Below are 12,447 nucleotides of genomic sequence, written 5' to 3'. Positions count from 1 at the left end.
TTTGGTCCAGCAAAAATAATCAGCAGACAGAAAGTACTTCTAGCAGCAAATATACAAATTTCATTGTTCAAGTTTTCATGTTTTTTTCTAGTTCTTAATTTTCCAGTTGAGTAGGTCTCATGTGAGACCGTCTCACGAATCTCAATCTGTGAGACGGGTCAACTCTACCCATATTCACCATAAAAAGTAATACCCTTAGCATAAAAAGTAATAGTTTTTCATGGATTACCTAAATAAAGATCCGTCTCACAAAATATGACCCGTGAGACCGTCTCACACAAGTTTTTGTCTTTCCAGTTTGCAATTCTAAGTTTCCAACAAACTCCTTGTTTAGTTTTGTATGTTTATTCTATAATTCCTCTTGGTTTTGTACTAATTTTGTTTGAGAAAAACTGCCCCAAACTTTTTATGTTTATCATGGAATATTGTCTTATAAAACTTAATTCGAAAGTCCGAATAAAAAATTCCAAACAACATAAAGAAGCAATTTCCAAAATCGTCGTTACAATAATGGTACAGAAAAAGAGTATAATAAAAAAAATTAGCAGTAGATATTTCTCCATCATATTTATAAAAAAAAAAACTATAGTATTTCTAAAAATACTTTAAGCAAAAATTTTTAATTTAATTATTTCATCCATTTTTATTCGATCTATTTCAGGATATAATAAAACAAGCACAACAACTTAAAGTTCAAATTATTGGGTTCCTAATATCAAGATCCAATTCAAATGGGCCGTTTGATACCCCTAATATCTAGACCCAAATATTGTCGAATTGTTTCTGTAAGGATTTTTCATTTTTGTGAAAAAAATAGAAATTAAATTTGGAAATTTTAAAAATAAAATAAAATCAAACTTTCCGATTATTAACAAGTTTATATTTTTTTTACATAAATTTAATAATTCATGCTAAAAATAAATAAATTGTAAGTCAATTTACTCATATTTACAATAATAAGTAATGTTTTTTTTTATATAAAAGTACTATTTTTCCATATATTACTCAAATCGGAGGTTCATATCACAAAATTGACTCGTGAAACAGTTTCACACAAGTTTATCAGAAAAAGAAATAGGGTGGTATTTTGGGATTGTAAAAAACATATCAAGACACTACCAAACCTTAATATATAGTATAAGATAAATAAATCAATCCAATTGATTACTTTTATACATTTTTTCAATAATTATTGCTCCGTAAAAAGTTCTAAAAGATGGTTTGTATGAATACGTAATACATCGGTGGTATAGGTCAAGCCTATCTCAGTAAATAGCATTAAAAATGGTATATCTATTGATACAGGTTGATCATGTTTAATAAACTATAAATTTTGTATAAAATATAATTATATCGCAATACCTTATGTGAATGTTGCATCGAAGTTTTATTTTAACATAAAATAAAAAAAAATGACGTAGTTTTAGATATCAAAATAGTTACTCTGAAGACTTAGTAAATAAATTCATGTTCTTGATGGTTGTATAAAAAAAATATATCGAGTCCTCGAGTCATTCGATAATCACAAGATATGTTCGTATAGTTCAATCAAATGTTTGTTTGTAATTATAATTTATGTGTATATTATTTTTTCTATTTTGCATCAATCAAATATGTACGAATAAAATTATATTATTATTCTTAATAAATAATGATTATTTATGTTTTCAACGATTAAAAAGTAAAATTTTAATATATCAGTTTATCATAAATTTAATAAAAAAACTAAACATATTATTATTTATCTATTTTTATTCTACTTCCAACTCAAATTTTAATAATCTCACGTCTTTTTATTACATCAAATCTCAAATAAACAGCATTAGATATAAAAAAACCGGCAAACCAGGTCAAAATATGTCAACGGTTCAGATTTCTCCCACGTCACTTCATGAATTTCTTCAGGTTGCTTATATCTTAAAAAAGTGGCGCTCTCTTTATAATATGCACACTTCGGAGCACTGTTTTCTATTCTAGTCCTAAATCTCTCCTCCTCTGAAGATTAAAGAATCTTTCTACGCTTTTCCGCTAGAGTTTACCTTTTCCTGAGGTACGCTAATTGACATGCGTTTGTTTTTATTAGTTTGTTCCATGCTGAGTCAGTTTCTTGGGCTTTCATGAGGCTGCCCAGAAAGAAATTATGTCCTTTCTGAGCAATAAATTGTATAAAAAATGATCGATTATGTGGAAAATGTACCGATGACTGTTTTGTAGCGTGTATTTTTGCATCTAGAGCATGTTCAAAGATTCAATCTTGATGATTTTTCGGGGTTGAAACTGCTGTTAAATATGTGAGTACGTAGTTCATTTTTTATGTAAGGTTGAGTGCTACAAGTTGCAGAGGAAATCTTGGAAGTTTGAGTATTTATGTCACAGAACATACATTTTCTTGATAAAGTAGATTGAAATGGATCTACGTTTTCATGACTCTAGAATCCCGAGAATGGATTTCAATTGAGGAATCAATCCATGGGCGAGTTATCCAGTTGGAAACTAGTAAATGGAAGTAGGTCAGATATTAGTAATTCAGATCAGAAGCTATTTGATGGACAGGGGTTTCAAAGTTGCTTTCAAGAACATAATATTGGAGAGGTAGGTTTGGTGTCGAGCCAGCCCATTTCAAATGGTACCATCTCTAGTTCTTGTGTGGAAACCGAGGATGAATATCAAGACGATTGTGACTTTTCCAATGTGGTTTTGAGGTATATAGATCAGATGCTCATGGAAGAAGACATGGAGGACAAGACACATATGCTTCAAGAGTCGTTGGATCTTCAAGCACAAGAAAAGTCATTCTATGAGGTACTTGGTAAGAAATATCCACCTTCTCCTCAGCCGGAACCAGCTTTGTTTAATCAATTTAGTAAGATCCCAGATGGTTATTGTTACGTAAATCCCCATAATTTATCGCATAGAGAGAGTAATGACAATGGTTACCTAATTGATGTAGTCGATCCGAGGTGGATCAAGGGTCCTTTATATAGAGAAACTTCAGTCGCAGGATGTCATACCACCAATCATACTCCCAACTCGTCTGTTACTGTGTCAAATAGCTTATACAATGTCGTGGATGTTTTCTCGGACTCGGGTATAAGTCCACTGCAGATGCGCGAAACACATGGTGAAAGTCAATCTGTATGGAATTTCAAGAAGGGGGTGGAAGAAGCAAACAAGTTCCTTCCTGGTGAAAATAAATTGTTGACGAGTGTAGATGTGAATGGTTTTTTAGCTCAAAATTCTATAGAAGAATCTGTCAAAGGGGTAATTGAGGTGGAGAAGAAAGATGAGGTGGGAGAATGCTCACCTTCTCGATCAAAGGGTAAGAAAAATGGTCATAATTTCGATACTGATTTTGAAGAAGAGAGAAATAGCAAGCTTCCTGCTATTTATAGAGAGTCTGATGTGCCTATGGAGGAATTTGATAATGTCTTGCTTATTTCCTTGGGGGAGCATGGAAAGAATTTTGCAGCTTACCGGGCTGATCTGCAACGCGCAGCAAGTAAAGGTATGCAATGCAATGGGAAACAAAAGGGATCGAGTGGTGGGAAGAGCCGTGGCAAGAAACAGAGCTTGAAAAAACAAATTATTGATTTGAGAACCCTTCTGATAAATTGTGCCCAAGCTGTTGCTGCTGATGATCATCGGAATGCCAACGAACTTCTTAAACAGATCAGGCAGCATTCGTCTCCTTTCGGTGACGGGAATCAGAGATTGGCTCACTATTTTGCCGATGGCCTAGAAGCACGTTTGGCTGGCACTGGTAGCCAGATACATAAAGCCCTTGTTAATAGAAGAACAACTGCTGCCGATTACTGGAAAGCTTACTATACTTATCTTGCATCATCTCCATTCAGGAAGATAACTAATTTTGCCTCGAATAAGACAATCATCACAAAATCAGAAAATGCGATGAGAGTTCATGTTATAGATTTTGGCATCCTTTACGGCTTCCAGTGGCCTACTTTTATTCAGCGTATTGCTGCGCGAAAAGGTGGTCCACCTAAGGTTCGGATTACTGGAATAGACTTTCCACAACCTGGCTTCAGACCTGCGGAAAGAATTCAGGAGACAGGGCGCCGATTGGCCCACTATGCCGAGAAATTTAACCTTCCTTTTGAGTACAATGCTATAGCCCAAAAGTGGGAAACAATCAGAACGGAGGATCTCAAGATCGACAAGGACGAATTTGTGGTTGTCACCTGCTTGTATCGAGGCAGGAACTTACTTGATGAGTCGGTAGTTGCAGAAAATTCAAGAACAGCGGTTCTTAACCTGATTAGGAAAATAAACCCCTCTTTATTCATCCATGGTGTACTCAATGGAGCATATAGCACGCCATTCTTTGTCACCAGGTTTCGGGAAGTTTTGTTCCACTTCTCTGCACTATTCGACATGCTGGAATCAAACATACCTCGGGAGAAACAAGAGAGACTGCTGATTGAGAAAGATATATTTGGGAGAGAAGCATTGAATGTCATAGCTTGCGAAGGCTGGGAGAGAGTTGAAAGGCCAGAAACTTATAAACAGTGGCAAGTACGTGATCTTAGGGCAGGTTTCATCCACATCCCTTTCGAAAGGGAGATCATGAAAGGGGCGATATATAAGGTGAAAACATGTTACCACAAAGATTTTGTAATAGATGAAGACGGCCATTGGATGTTAATGGGCTGGAAAGGGCGGATAATCTACGCCATTTCATGCTGGAAACCTATTTGAGAAATAAGCTATCCATGATATACAAGATTTTGCGACCCCAACCCAATGTTTCGAGGTAAAATATGCATCTCTTCTCACTTGTTCAAATACAAACTCTAATGTAGCATCTCCTCTTTATGCTGATGATGCTTTTTCATTCTGATGCAAAGGAATTAACGAGTTGTCCGGCAGTCTGGTTTACCTAAAAGATTTTCGCAGTTTTGAATGAAAATGTTTGTGTATCATCTCATGCATAGATGTATGCCCCTCTTCGCCCCATTGTATACTTTTTGTGATCTGCATTCTTGCTGCAATGAAGTTTTTCTAACAAAAAATAAGAACAGTCTAGTTCTCTTGTTCGGATCTTCTGTTTCAATTTTGTAGCATTTTTTGTTACGTTACTTCCTTACTTGCATGACGAGGCAAAACTTTACACGTTTATGCAATGGTACGATAGAGTTGTATCTGGAAGAGTAAATCCTCCATGTTTTATGAATATGACTTTTCTCGAGCTGTTTTAAATATGAAGGAAATTTTGACACAAAGTTTTGCTCTATGTAAGAGTTTATTGCCCACAAATTGTAATTTTGTGAAAAGATAATTTATTACGTAAGTCGAAATAGGACCGTGGAAAATCCATATGTTTAATTGAAAAGTACATAAATAAATTAAATGAGATCTCAACTTGTGGGGGCCTTGAAAGAAGATATAATTTCAGTGTTCATGTCATCTACTTGAGGGACACCACGAAAGATTACTTGGAAGACTTCTAGTTGAGTACAATAATAAGGAAAAAACTTGTGTGAGACGGTCTCACGGGTAATATTTGTGAGATGGATTTTTTATTTGGGTCACCCATGAAAAAGTATCATTTTTTATGTTAAGAGTATTACTTTTTATTGTGAATATGTGTAGGGTTGACCGTCTCAGTGTCTCACAGATTATGATCCGTGAGACGGTCTCACATGAAACTCACTCCAATAATAATGACACAAAAACCAATGCCCCTACTTGACAACGTTAATGCACCAAACATGTTCTTTACCTCGAATCTAACTGTGAAAAATACTAATATTTGCAAGATCAAGAAAGCATTTAAACTCACCTGCACTCGGCTTTTATATATATATATATATATATATATATATATATATATATATATATATATATATATATATATATATATATATATATATATATATATATATATATAGTTTTGATATCCTGCACACCTACCGTGCACACCTTGGTGAGCACCAATGAGGTGTCACTCACCTATTGGATGTGATGAAATATAGAAAAATTGTGCATCCAATGGGTGATTGACACCTCATTGGTGCTCACCAAGGTGTGCAGGATATCAAAACTGTATATATATAAATATATATATTTATATATATATTTTGTGGTTAAAAAATTCCAAGGGTTTTAAATGATGATACACTACTTGCAATTAATAAATGATTATTAAAGTACATGGAATCGTTTCTTCACTTTTGGACTTAGTCCTGGTGAAACTTTTAATAAACCTTATAATATATCGAATATCATTAAAATATTGAATATCTTGTTCCGATTGTTGCGTGGCTAGACCTGCCACGTAGATGTGTGTAAACACAATAAATTGGGTAGAGTAGATGCTACCTGTGGGGGTAGTGCCCTCACAGGATCTCAGCCATTGATTTTACATGGTGATTAAATCTCGGTCTTTGATCACTTCATGGGGTGTATGTGTGTTTAAATCTGGACCTTTGATCACCTCATGGGGGCAGTGCCTCACAAGATAGGGTGAAATAAACCATAAATTGTTCCCACAATCCCAACACTAACATCCAGACACGATTGTGTAGAGATAACTTACATGATAATTATTAAAATAACTGCAAAAATATATGAAACGACCGATAAATAATAATGTGTTTAATTTAATCGATTAAGGTTGTGATTAGAATTGTGATCAAAGAAAAATGACAATTTTGCATTTTAACTACAGTAGATTAGAAAGGAATGATATATTAGGCTTTTTTTTTTTTTTTTTTTGGCTTTCTTCCATTTATACCGACCATAAATTATCTATTCTTACTCGTTAATGCCTAAAAATAATGCCAAAATCCAATTATTAATGAGTATTTGGATTTAAGAAAATTTAATTCGTAAACACTAAATGAATTGGGAATAATTGTCCTATCCCATGTTCGTAATCTCAAGTAGACATGACCATGGTCCCGATTCAACTCGGACATGAATCGGGCTCGGCCCATGGTCTACGAGCAGGTTAAGCGGGTCAACGGATTTGACCTGAAATTGTGATCATAATTGTCCATGTGTGAGCTATTTATGGTTTTCCGATCTAAAACACATCGATTGACGGGTTGATAATATTTTAGTTTTTTTAAAAAATTGATAAATGTCTAATTCCACATTAGTAGATGATATTTAGGAATTTAAATTGATGAAGCATGTGCAAGAAAATTTAGAAATGCAAGCATTATCAATATTGTTTTGCAATAATAAGGAAGATAACAAGAAAGAATCGAGACATTAAATCTGATATTGGAAATTTTTATAATTTTTATTTAATGTATATATACAAATATTTATGATATTTTGACATAATAATTAAGATTCTTTTCACTTGTTTTTTTTTTTTTTAAATTAAAAAACATGCTGAATTGGACCTTTTTTTTAAATTAAAAACATGCTTAATTGGACCTAGACCGCTGGGTCCGCAACCTGGCCTGTAACTGCTATAGACGGTTAAGGTCGGACGGTCATGGTCAATGATCGGGATTTTTCCGACCCTAACCCACCGGGTCCAACTCGAACCGAATCTCGAGCCATAACAAATGAATTGAAATGTTATCGAGCTAGCTAAATGAAAAATGAAAACTCACTTTTGCTTGGAGGTTGCAAACACTCCTTGTTTCTTGATGTATCAATTCACTGCGTCTTGACCAAATGTTAAGAATAAACGTTATTTTATTTAGGTTGCTTCGACCAAATGGTTTTACTGAATGGTTACAACTTACAACCCACAAAATACGCACAAGGAAACACAAGAAAAATAATGGCTTGCAACTTAACCACTATCATATTCTACTAAATACTTGCACTAATATATACTTGGAGTGGATCATAATCATACGTATATGTAAAGATCAAACAAAAGATTGTTCGACCACTCTCTTTCAGCCAATGCAAAGTCAAGGCCTCCATTAATGGTGACTGGATGAGGTTGCGGCTCCATTCTACTGAAGCATCATATTCTGCAGCTGCATAAAAAGGCCTGTATGAACAAAGAGCATTTGGAACCACTTAACAAAGCTTATCGTATCAGATGAGGTAATATGACCCTGAATGATGTAAGCGACAGGCCAACTAGGAAACTCCATTCCAATTCATACTGCATCATAATATCTAAACTTTAGGAATATTCTGAACTATCGTCCTTGCGCTGTTTGGTTCATAAAACCACAACTTAATACTGAACAGAGAGCTTCATTACAACATCAAAGATACAAATTCAAACAATATATAGAGGAGCCACAAGGCAGACATATAGAATAGCAGAAAGACTGGATTCCAAAAAGATTAATCGACACTGGTGTAAACAGCTCTTACTGTCAATAAACAACTGTCTACTTTATCTGAATAATGTTCGAAGGAACCTTTCCAAGAATTGAAAGACACAATATCAGCCCCCATACAATAACTTTAGTTTACAGAACCAAAAGTTCTCATATCTGCTTCATAACTCATTTGTGTGTGGAGTATTATTTTGAGTTTGAGTACTTGAATAATCATGGAGAAAGCAAGTAATTTCTAGTTCATTGTCGAGTTTTGCAAGTTCTAGTTAATTTTTTTTGGAAACATGAATCGGGTAACAACTCCTAGTTCATTTCATCAGTGCTAAAGCAAAAAAAAAAAAGTTTGGCTGCTCGAGGATTGTAAATTGTTTGAAAAGAAATTTTTCAGATGTTGAGAGGACCCACAAACTACTGAATATTTTGATATACCCGTAGCTGTAATAAGTAAAACGGCATCCACTTACACGACATCAGATCAAAAGAAAAAGGAAAATTCTAGGACAAGACTTTTAAAATTCATAAAGAGATGGCACCTGATAAATAACCTAAAAATGCTTCAACCATTGATGGATAGACAACCCAGTAATCACCAAATGGAACAAAACTAGGCAGCCAAAGAATTTTCATGCACATCCACGCGTTATTTCAGGGATAATCATTACAATTCCTGAATTCCATGCATTTTTCACTCGACCAGATCTAGCTTTCTGTACTTTGGCAGATATTATTTTAGAGTTACCCATGATAAACTTCTAAGAGATCCTATTATTCGTTAATTTTACCAAGACTCGGTCCAAAACAATATTTAGGGCCATAAAATTGTGAAGTTCCTTGGACCAGATTCCAAGTTCCCTTGCATGACTTGATGCTTTGGTGGCAGTATTAGTTCTGCATACTTTCCACAGCAGTAGCAGCAAATAAACCACTGCTCAATCATAACTCAAGAAATTGCTCAACTTTTGTTCTCAAGGACATTAAAATCTTCAAATACGAAACTTCCAAACAATAATACAATCCGAGAAACTTTTATAACATTTAAAAAATTAGGAACATAAGACAGAAGAATGATGATGTTTATACTAAAAGATGCTGGCCTTATGCCCGATAAATTATTGTTTACTCATATTCCGGCAATTACATATTTCCAAATGCAAAATAAGCACTTATTTACCGTATCGTTCCCAATCAAAGTAATTCACTGCTCGGGTGGAGTTGTCTCATCAAACCATCTAGGGGGATCAAAGCCGGATCCACCTATCAAGTTCAAAAACTAACATATTTTAGTCTTATTTTACGATAATTGAGCGCATAATTTTCAAAATAGCGAGAATGAATGGTTTTCAATTGTAAAAGCTTGTCACAGAACCAATCACTTGTGTGTCCACAAGGATTCAAAACAACCAATTATTTGCACTGCTCGGTTTTTGAAACAGTTGGCTTACAGCAGAAGTCAGGGAGCATCTTCAAAATAATATATGAACGATTTGTACTTCTGTATATGAGACAACAAATTGGAAAAACGGTAATAAATACCAAGAGGATTGCAACGACAAAGGCGCCAGGCAGTCAATAGGGTCCCCTTTGCAACTCCATACTTCTTGTAAGCAATCATCGAATACTCACTACATGTCGGAACATACCGACAACTATTTGGCAACAACGGCGAGATTTCCCCTGTTGCATTCACCATTAAAACACGCCCAACAAGATTAACTAATGAAAAGTGTTGACTGCGATACAGTCAGTTGTTTTTCAGTTTTTCACGTAGTTGAATACAGGGAAAATAAACTGTAACACTTGATTCTACCAACTTCTCTACTCCATCACTCAAGCTCAGGTTCCCGATTATATTTCATTGCATGTTATTGCCGTCAGATAATGGAAGTTTATTAAGTTATTGATAAATTTATCTACATTGTTAAATCATTAGACGTTGAATTAGGAAGAACTCACGTTTGTAGAACCGTAGCATAGACAATGCTGCTTTAACGCCTACACTAACCTTTTCATCATCTGAAACATGACACAAAAACCAAATGAATTTCACTAAAAAAAACCTGCAATAATTTCAAGATATGTATACAACTCAATGAAATTATCGCTCGAGCTTACCTTGTGCACCGGTCTGACCCGAATCCTCGCCTGAACAACTAACGACCCCAAAACGACGTCGCTCTTTCCACTACCAAAAAATGGAGAAGAAAAACCCGTAGAAAGTAATAAAATGACTGGCAAAATAGTAGTGAAATCGACAAATGAGTATGTAAAATAAATGAAATACGAAGCAATTAGGAGTTAAAAAAAGTACAGTAACTGAACAATGGTGCTTCTGAAACCGTCCCGATAATTGGGAAGGAGTAAGTTTGGAATCAGGGTTGTTGAAGTGGAAGAGTTCGTGATGTTTGCAGTTGATAGTCGAGATTATCGCCATTTTTGTGCAGCCGGCTGCCGGGATTTTCGGTGGCCTCGGTGACGGCTCAAGATTACCGCTTGTATTTTTGTATTTCTTGATCAGCTGTGTGCCAGTGTTCAGTAAAGATTTCCAATAATTCGACGCCGGTGGTTGTAATAATTGACGGTGGATGTAGATTTTCGTTGTCGTGCTGACGTGCTGTTATTTGTCCTTTAATATTTTAACTTTTATACTTTAAAAAATAGGATATATTTAATTTGTACCATTAGTTTGAACAATAAAATTAACAGCTAGGGAGACATCATATTTTAAAAAAATTAGAGAGTACTAAAGCTAAAAAATTATTAGTGAGAATAATACGATAAATAAACTTACATTTATGAAGTGAATTTATTTAATATGTGTATTTTTTAAAATATACATACAAATTTTGAAATAATTTTTAGACAAAATTTTAACATGGTAAAATAATTACAAAATTGTAGAGTGATTTGAATTTATCATTACCACTTTTTGTAACATATTTTTTAAAATTAAATATAATCAAAATTTAACATCACTTTTGTAGTAAAAATAATCACAAAAACTCATGTCAAACTTTTGCCTATAATTTGTGGTTAAAGATAGCGGGAAGGACTGTGTCATTTATTTTGAAGTTTAGGGACCAAAATTGTTAAGATTAAATATAGAGAAATCAGAAGCGTTTTATGCAAAAAATTAATATGTGAAATAAAATCATGATTCCCCATAACATACATATATTTTATAGCATAATAATAATAATTTTATTATATATAACACACACATATATACACCTACATACATATATATATATATATATATATATATATATATACACGAATTTGTTACCCTGCACACCAGGTGTGTAGGGTATTATGAGCACCGCCTACGTGGCGGTGCATGATTGGTCAGCTTTTTTTTAAAAAAACAAAACAAAAAATTTTGTGTGGTTGTGGGCGTGTCACGTAGGCAGGCGCCCACAGGTGTGCTGGGAAGAGGTGTGCAGGGTATCATTGCTCTCTATATATATATATATATATATATATATATATATATATATATATATATATATATATATATATATAGCATAACCTATATGGCCCTGGCTTAGTATAAAACTAATGCACATAGTTTAGATCACATGCACTGTATGCACATAATATAAACGTTATTTGAAAAATTATTTTTAAAATTCGAATTTAATTACAACTTTTACTTCCATTAGGATAATGAGATAATGAGGAGAGAATGTGAAAAGTTTTTAATAAACAATTTCTTATTATTTTACGCCTTAATTACTAAGGCAAAAACTTGTGTGAGACGGTTTCACGGGTCGTATTTGTGAGACGGATATCTTATTTGGGTCACCCATGAAAAAGTATTACTTTTTATGCTAAGAGTATTACTTTTTATTGTGAATATGAGTAGGGTTGACCCGTCTCACATATTATGATCCGTGAGACGGTCTCACATGAAACTCACTCAATTACTAAATATTTTAGAAGAATATTAGAAGTATCAAGAGTTTACACATTACAATATATTAAAAATATAAAGACGAATGATAAAATAAAAAATAATATATCGCATGATGAAGATACAAATATTTACTCCCAAGTAGGTGGTAGCCACAGCTATGTCCATTTACTGTAATATTCACAATTAGCTCGCAGCTATGACATAGCCCGTCCAAAAACAAGGTTTTGATTTTTTTTTTTAATATAATGAAAA

The 12,447-nt window shown here is 33.9% G+C and overlaps 2 protein-coding genes across 5 annotated transcripts; one reads left to right on the top strand and one right to left on the bottom strand.

Annotated features, from left to right (window-relative positions):
• Positions 1 to 1,950: 1,950 nt before the first annotated feature.
• LOC140825565 (scarecrow-like protein 9) lies at positions 1,951 to 4,940 on the top strand. 3 transcript variants are annotated; one of them, XM_073187414.1, is made up of 2 exons: positions 1,951 to 2,050; positions 2,434 to 4,940. In XM_073187414.1, exon 2 carries the CDS (start codon positions 2,470 to 2,472, stop codon positions 4,714 to 4,716), a length of 2,247 nt encoding a protein of 748 aa, XP_073043515.1. In that variant the 5' UTR covers positions 1,951 to 2,050; positions 2,434 to 2,469; the 3' UTR covers positions 4,717 to 4,940. The 3 variants fall into 3 exon arrangements, 2 of the variants coding, with proteins under 2 accessions (XP_073043515.1, XP_073043514.1); XR_012116700.1 differs by having other exon boundaries at positions 1,958 to 4,771; positions 4,866 to 4,940; XM_073187413.1 differs by having other exon boundaries at positions 1,960 to 2,050; positions 2,321 to 4,940.
• A 2,762-nt stretch (positions 4,941 to 7,702) lies between these two features.
• On the bottom strand, positions 7,703 to 10,884 carry LOC140825564 (UPF0161 protein At3g09310-like). 2 transcript variants are annotated; one of them, XM_073187410.1, is made up of 6 exons: positions 10,591 to 10,884; positions 10,395 to 10,464; positions 10,236 to 10,295; positions 9,816 to 9,956; positions 9,454 to 9,536; positions 7,703 to 7,967 (listed from the first exon to the last, which is right to left on the bottom strand). In XM_073187410.1, the coding sequence occupies exons 1-5, from the start codon at positions 10,711 to 10,713 to the stop codon at positions 9,478 to 9,480; spliced, it is 453 nt and encodes a 150-aa protein (XP_073043511.1). In that variant the 5' UTR covers positions 10,714 to 10,884; the 3' UTR covers positions 7,703 to 7,967; positions 9,454 to 9,477. The 2 variants fall into 2 exon arrangements, with proteins under 2 accessions (XP_073043511.1, XP_073043512.1); XM_073187411.1 differs by lacking the exon at positions 7,703 to 7,967 and adding an exon at positions 7,982 to 9,207.
• Positions 10,885 to 12,447: the final 1,563 nt, after the last annotated feature.

Source organism: Primulina eburnea, chromosome 3 (genome assembly GCF_022965805.1).
Source record: "Primulina eburnea isolate SZY01 chromosome 3, ASM2296580v1, whole genome shotgun sequence".
NCBI lineage: Eukaryota > Viridiplantae > Streptophyta > Magnoliopsida > Lamiales > Gesneriaceae > Primulina > Primulina eburnea.
Note: the sequence above shows the minus strand (reverse complement) of the source record. Positions and strands in the feature narration are given on the sequence as shown.

Coding starts and splice junctions, on each gene's coding strand:
- LOC140825565 (XM_073187414.1), top strand. CDS start 2,470: ATGGGCGAGTTATCCAGTTGGAAACTAGTAAATGGAAGTAGGTCAGAT.
- LOC140825564 (XM_073187410.1), bottom strand. CDS start 10,713: ATGGCGATAATCTCGACTATCAACTGCAAACATCACGAACTCTTCCAC. Junction 10,465..10,590: donor AGCACCATTGTTCAGTTACT/GTACTTTTTTTA, acceptor ATTTTTTGGTAG/TGGAAAGAGCGACGTCGTTT. Junction 9,957..10,235: donor TATGCTACGGTTCTACAAAC/GTGAGTTCTTCC, acceptor TGAATGCAACAG/GGGAAATCTCGCCGTTGTTG.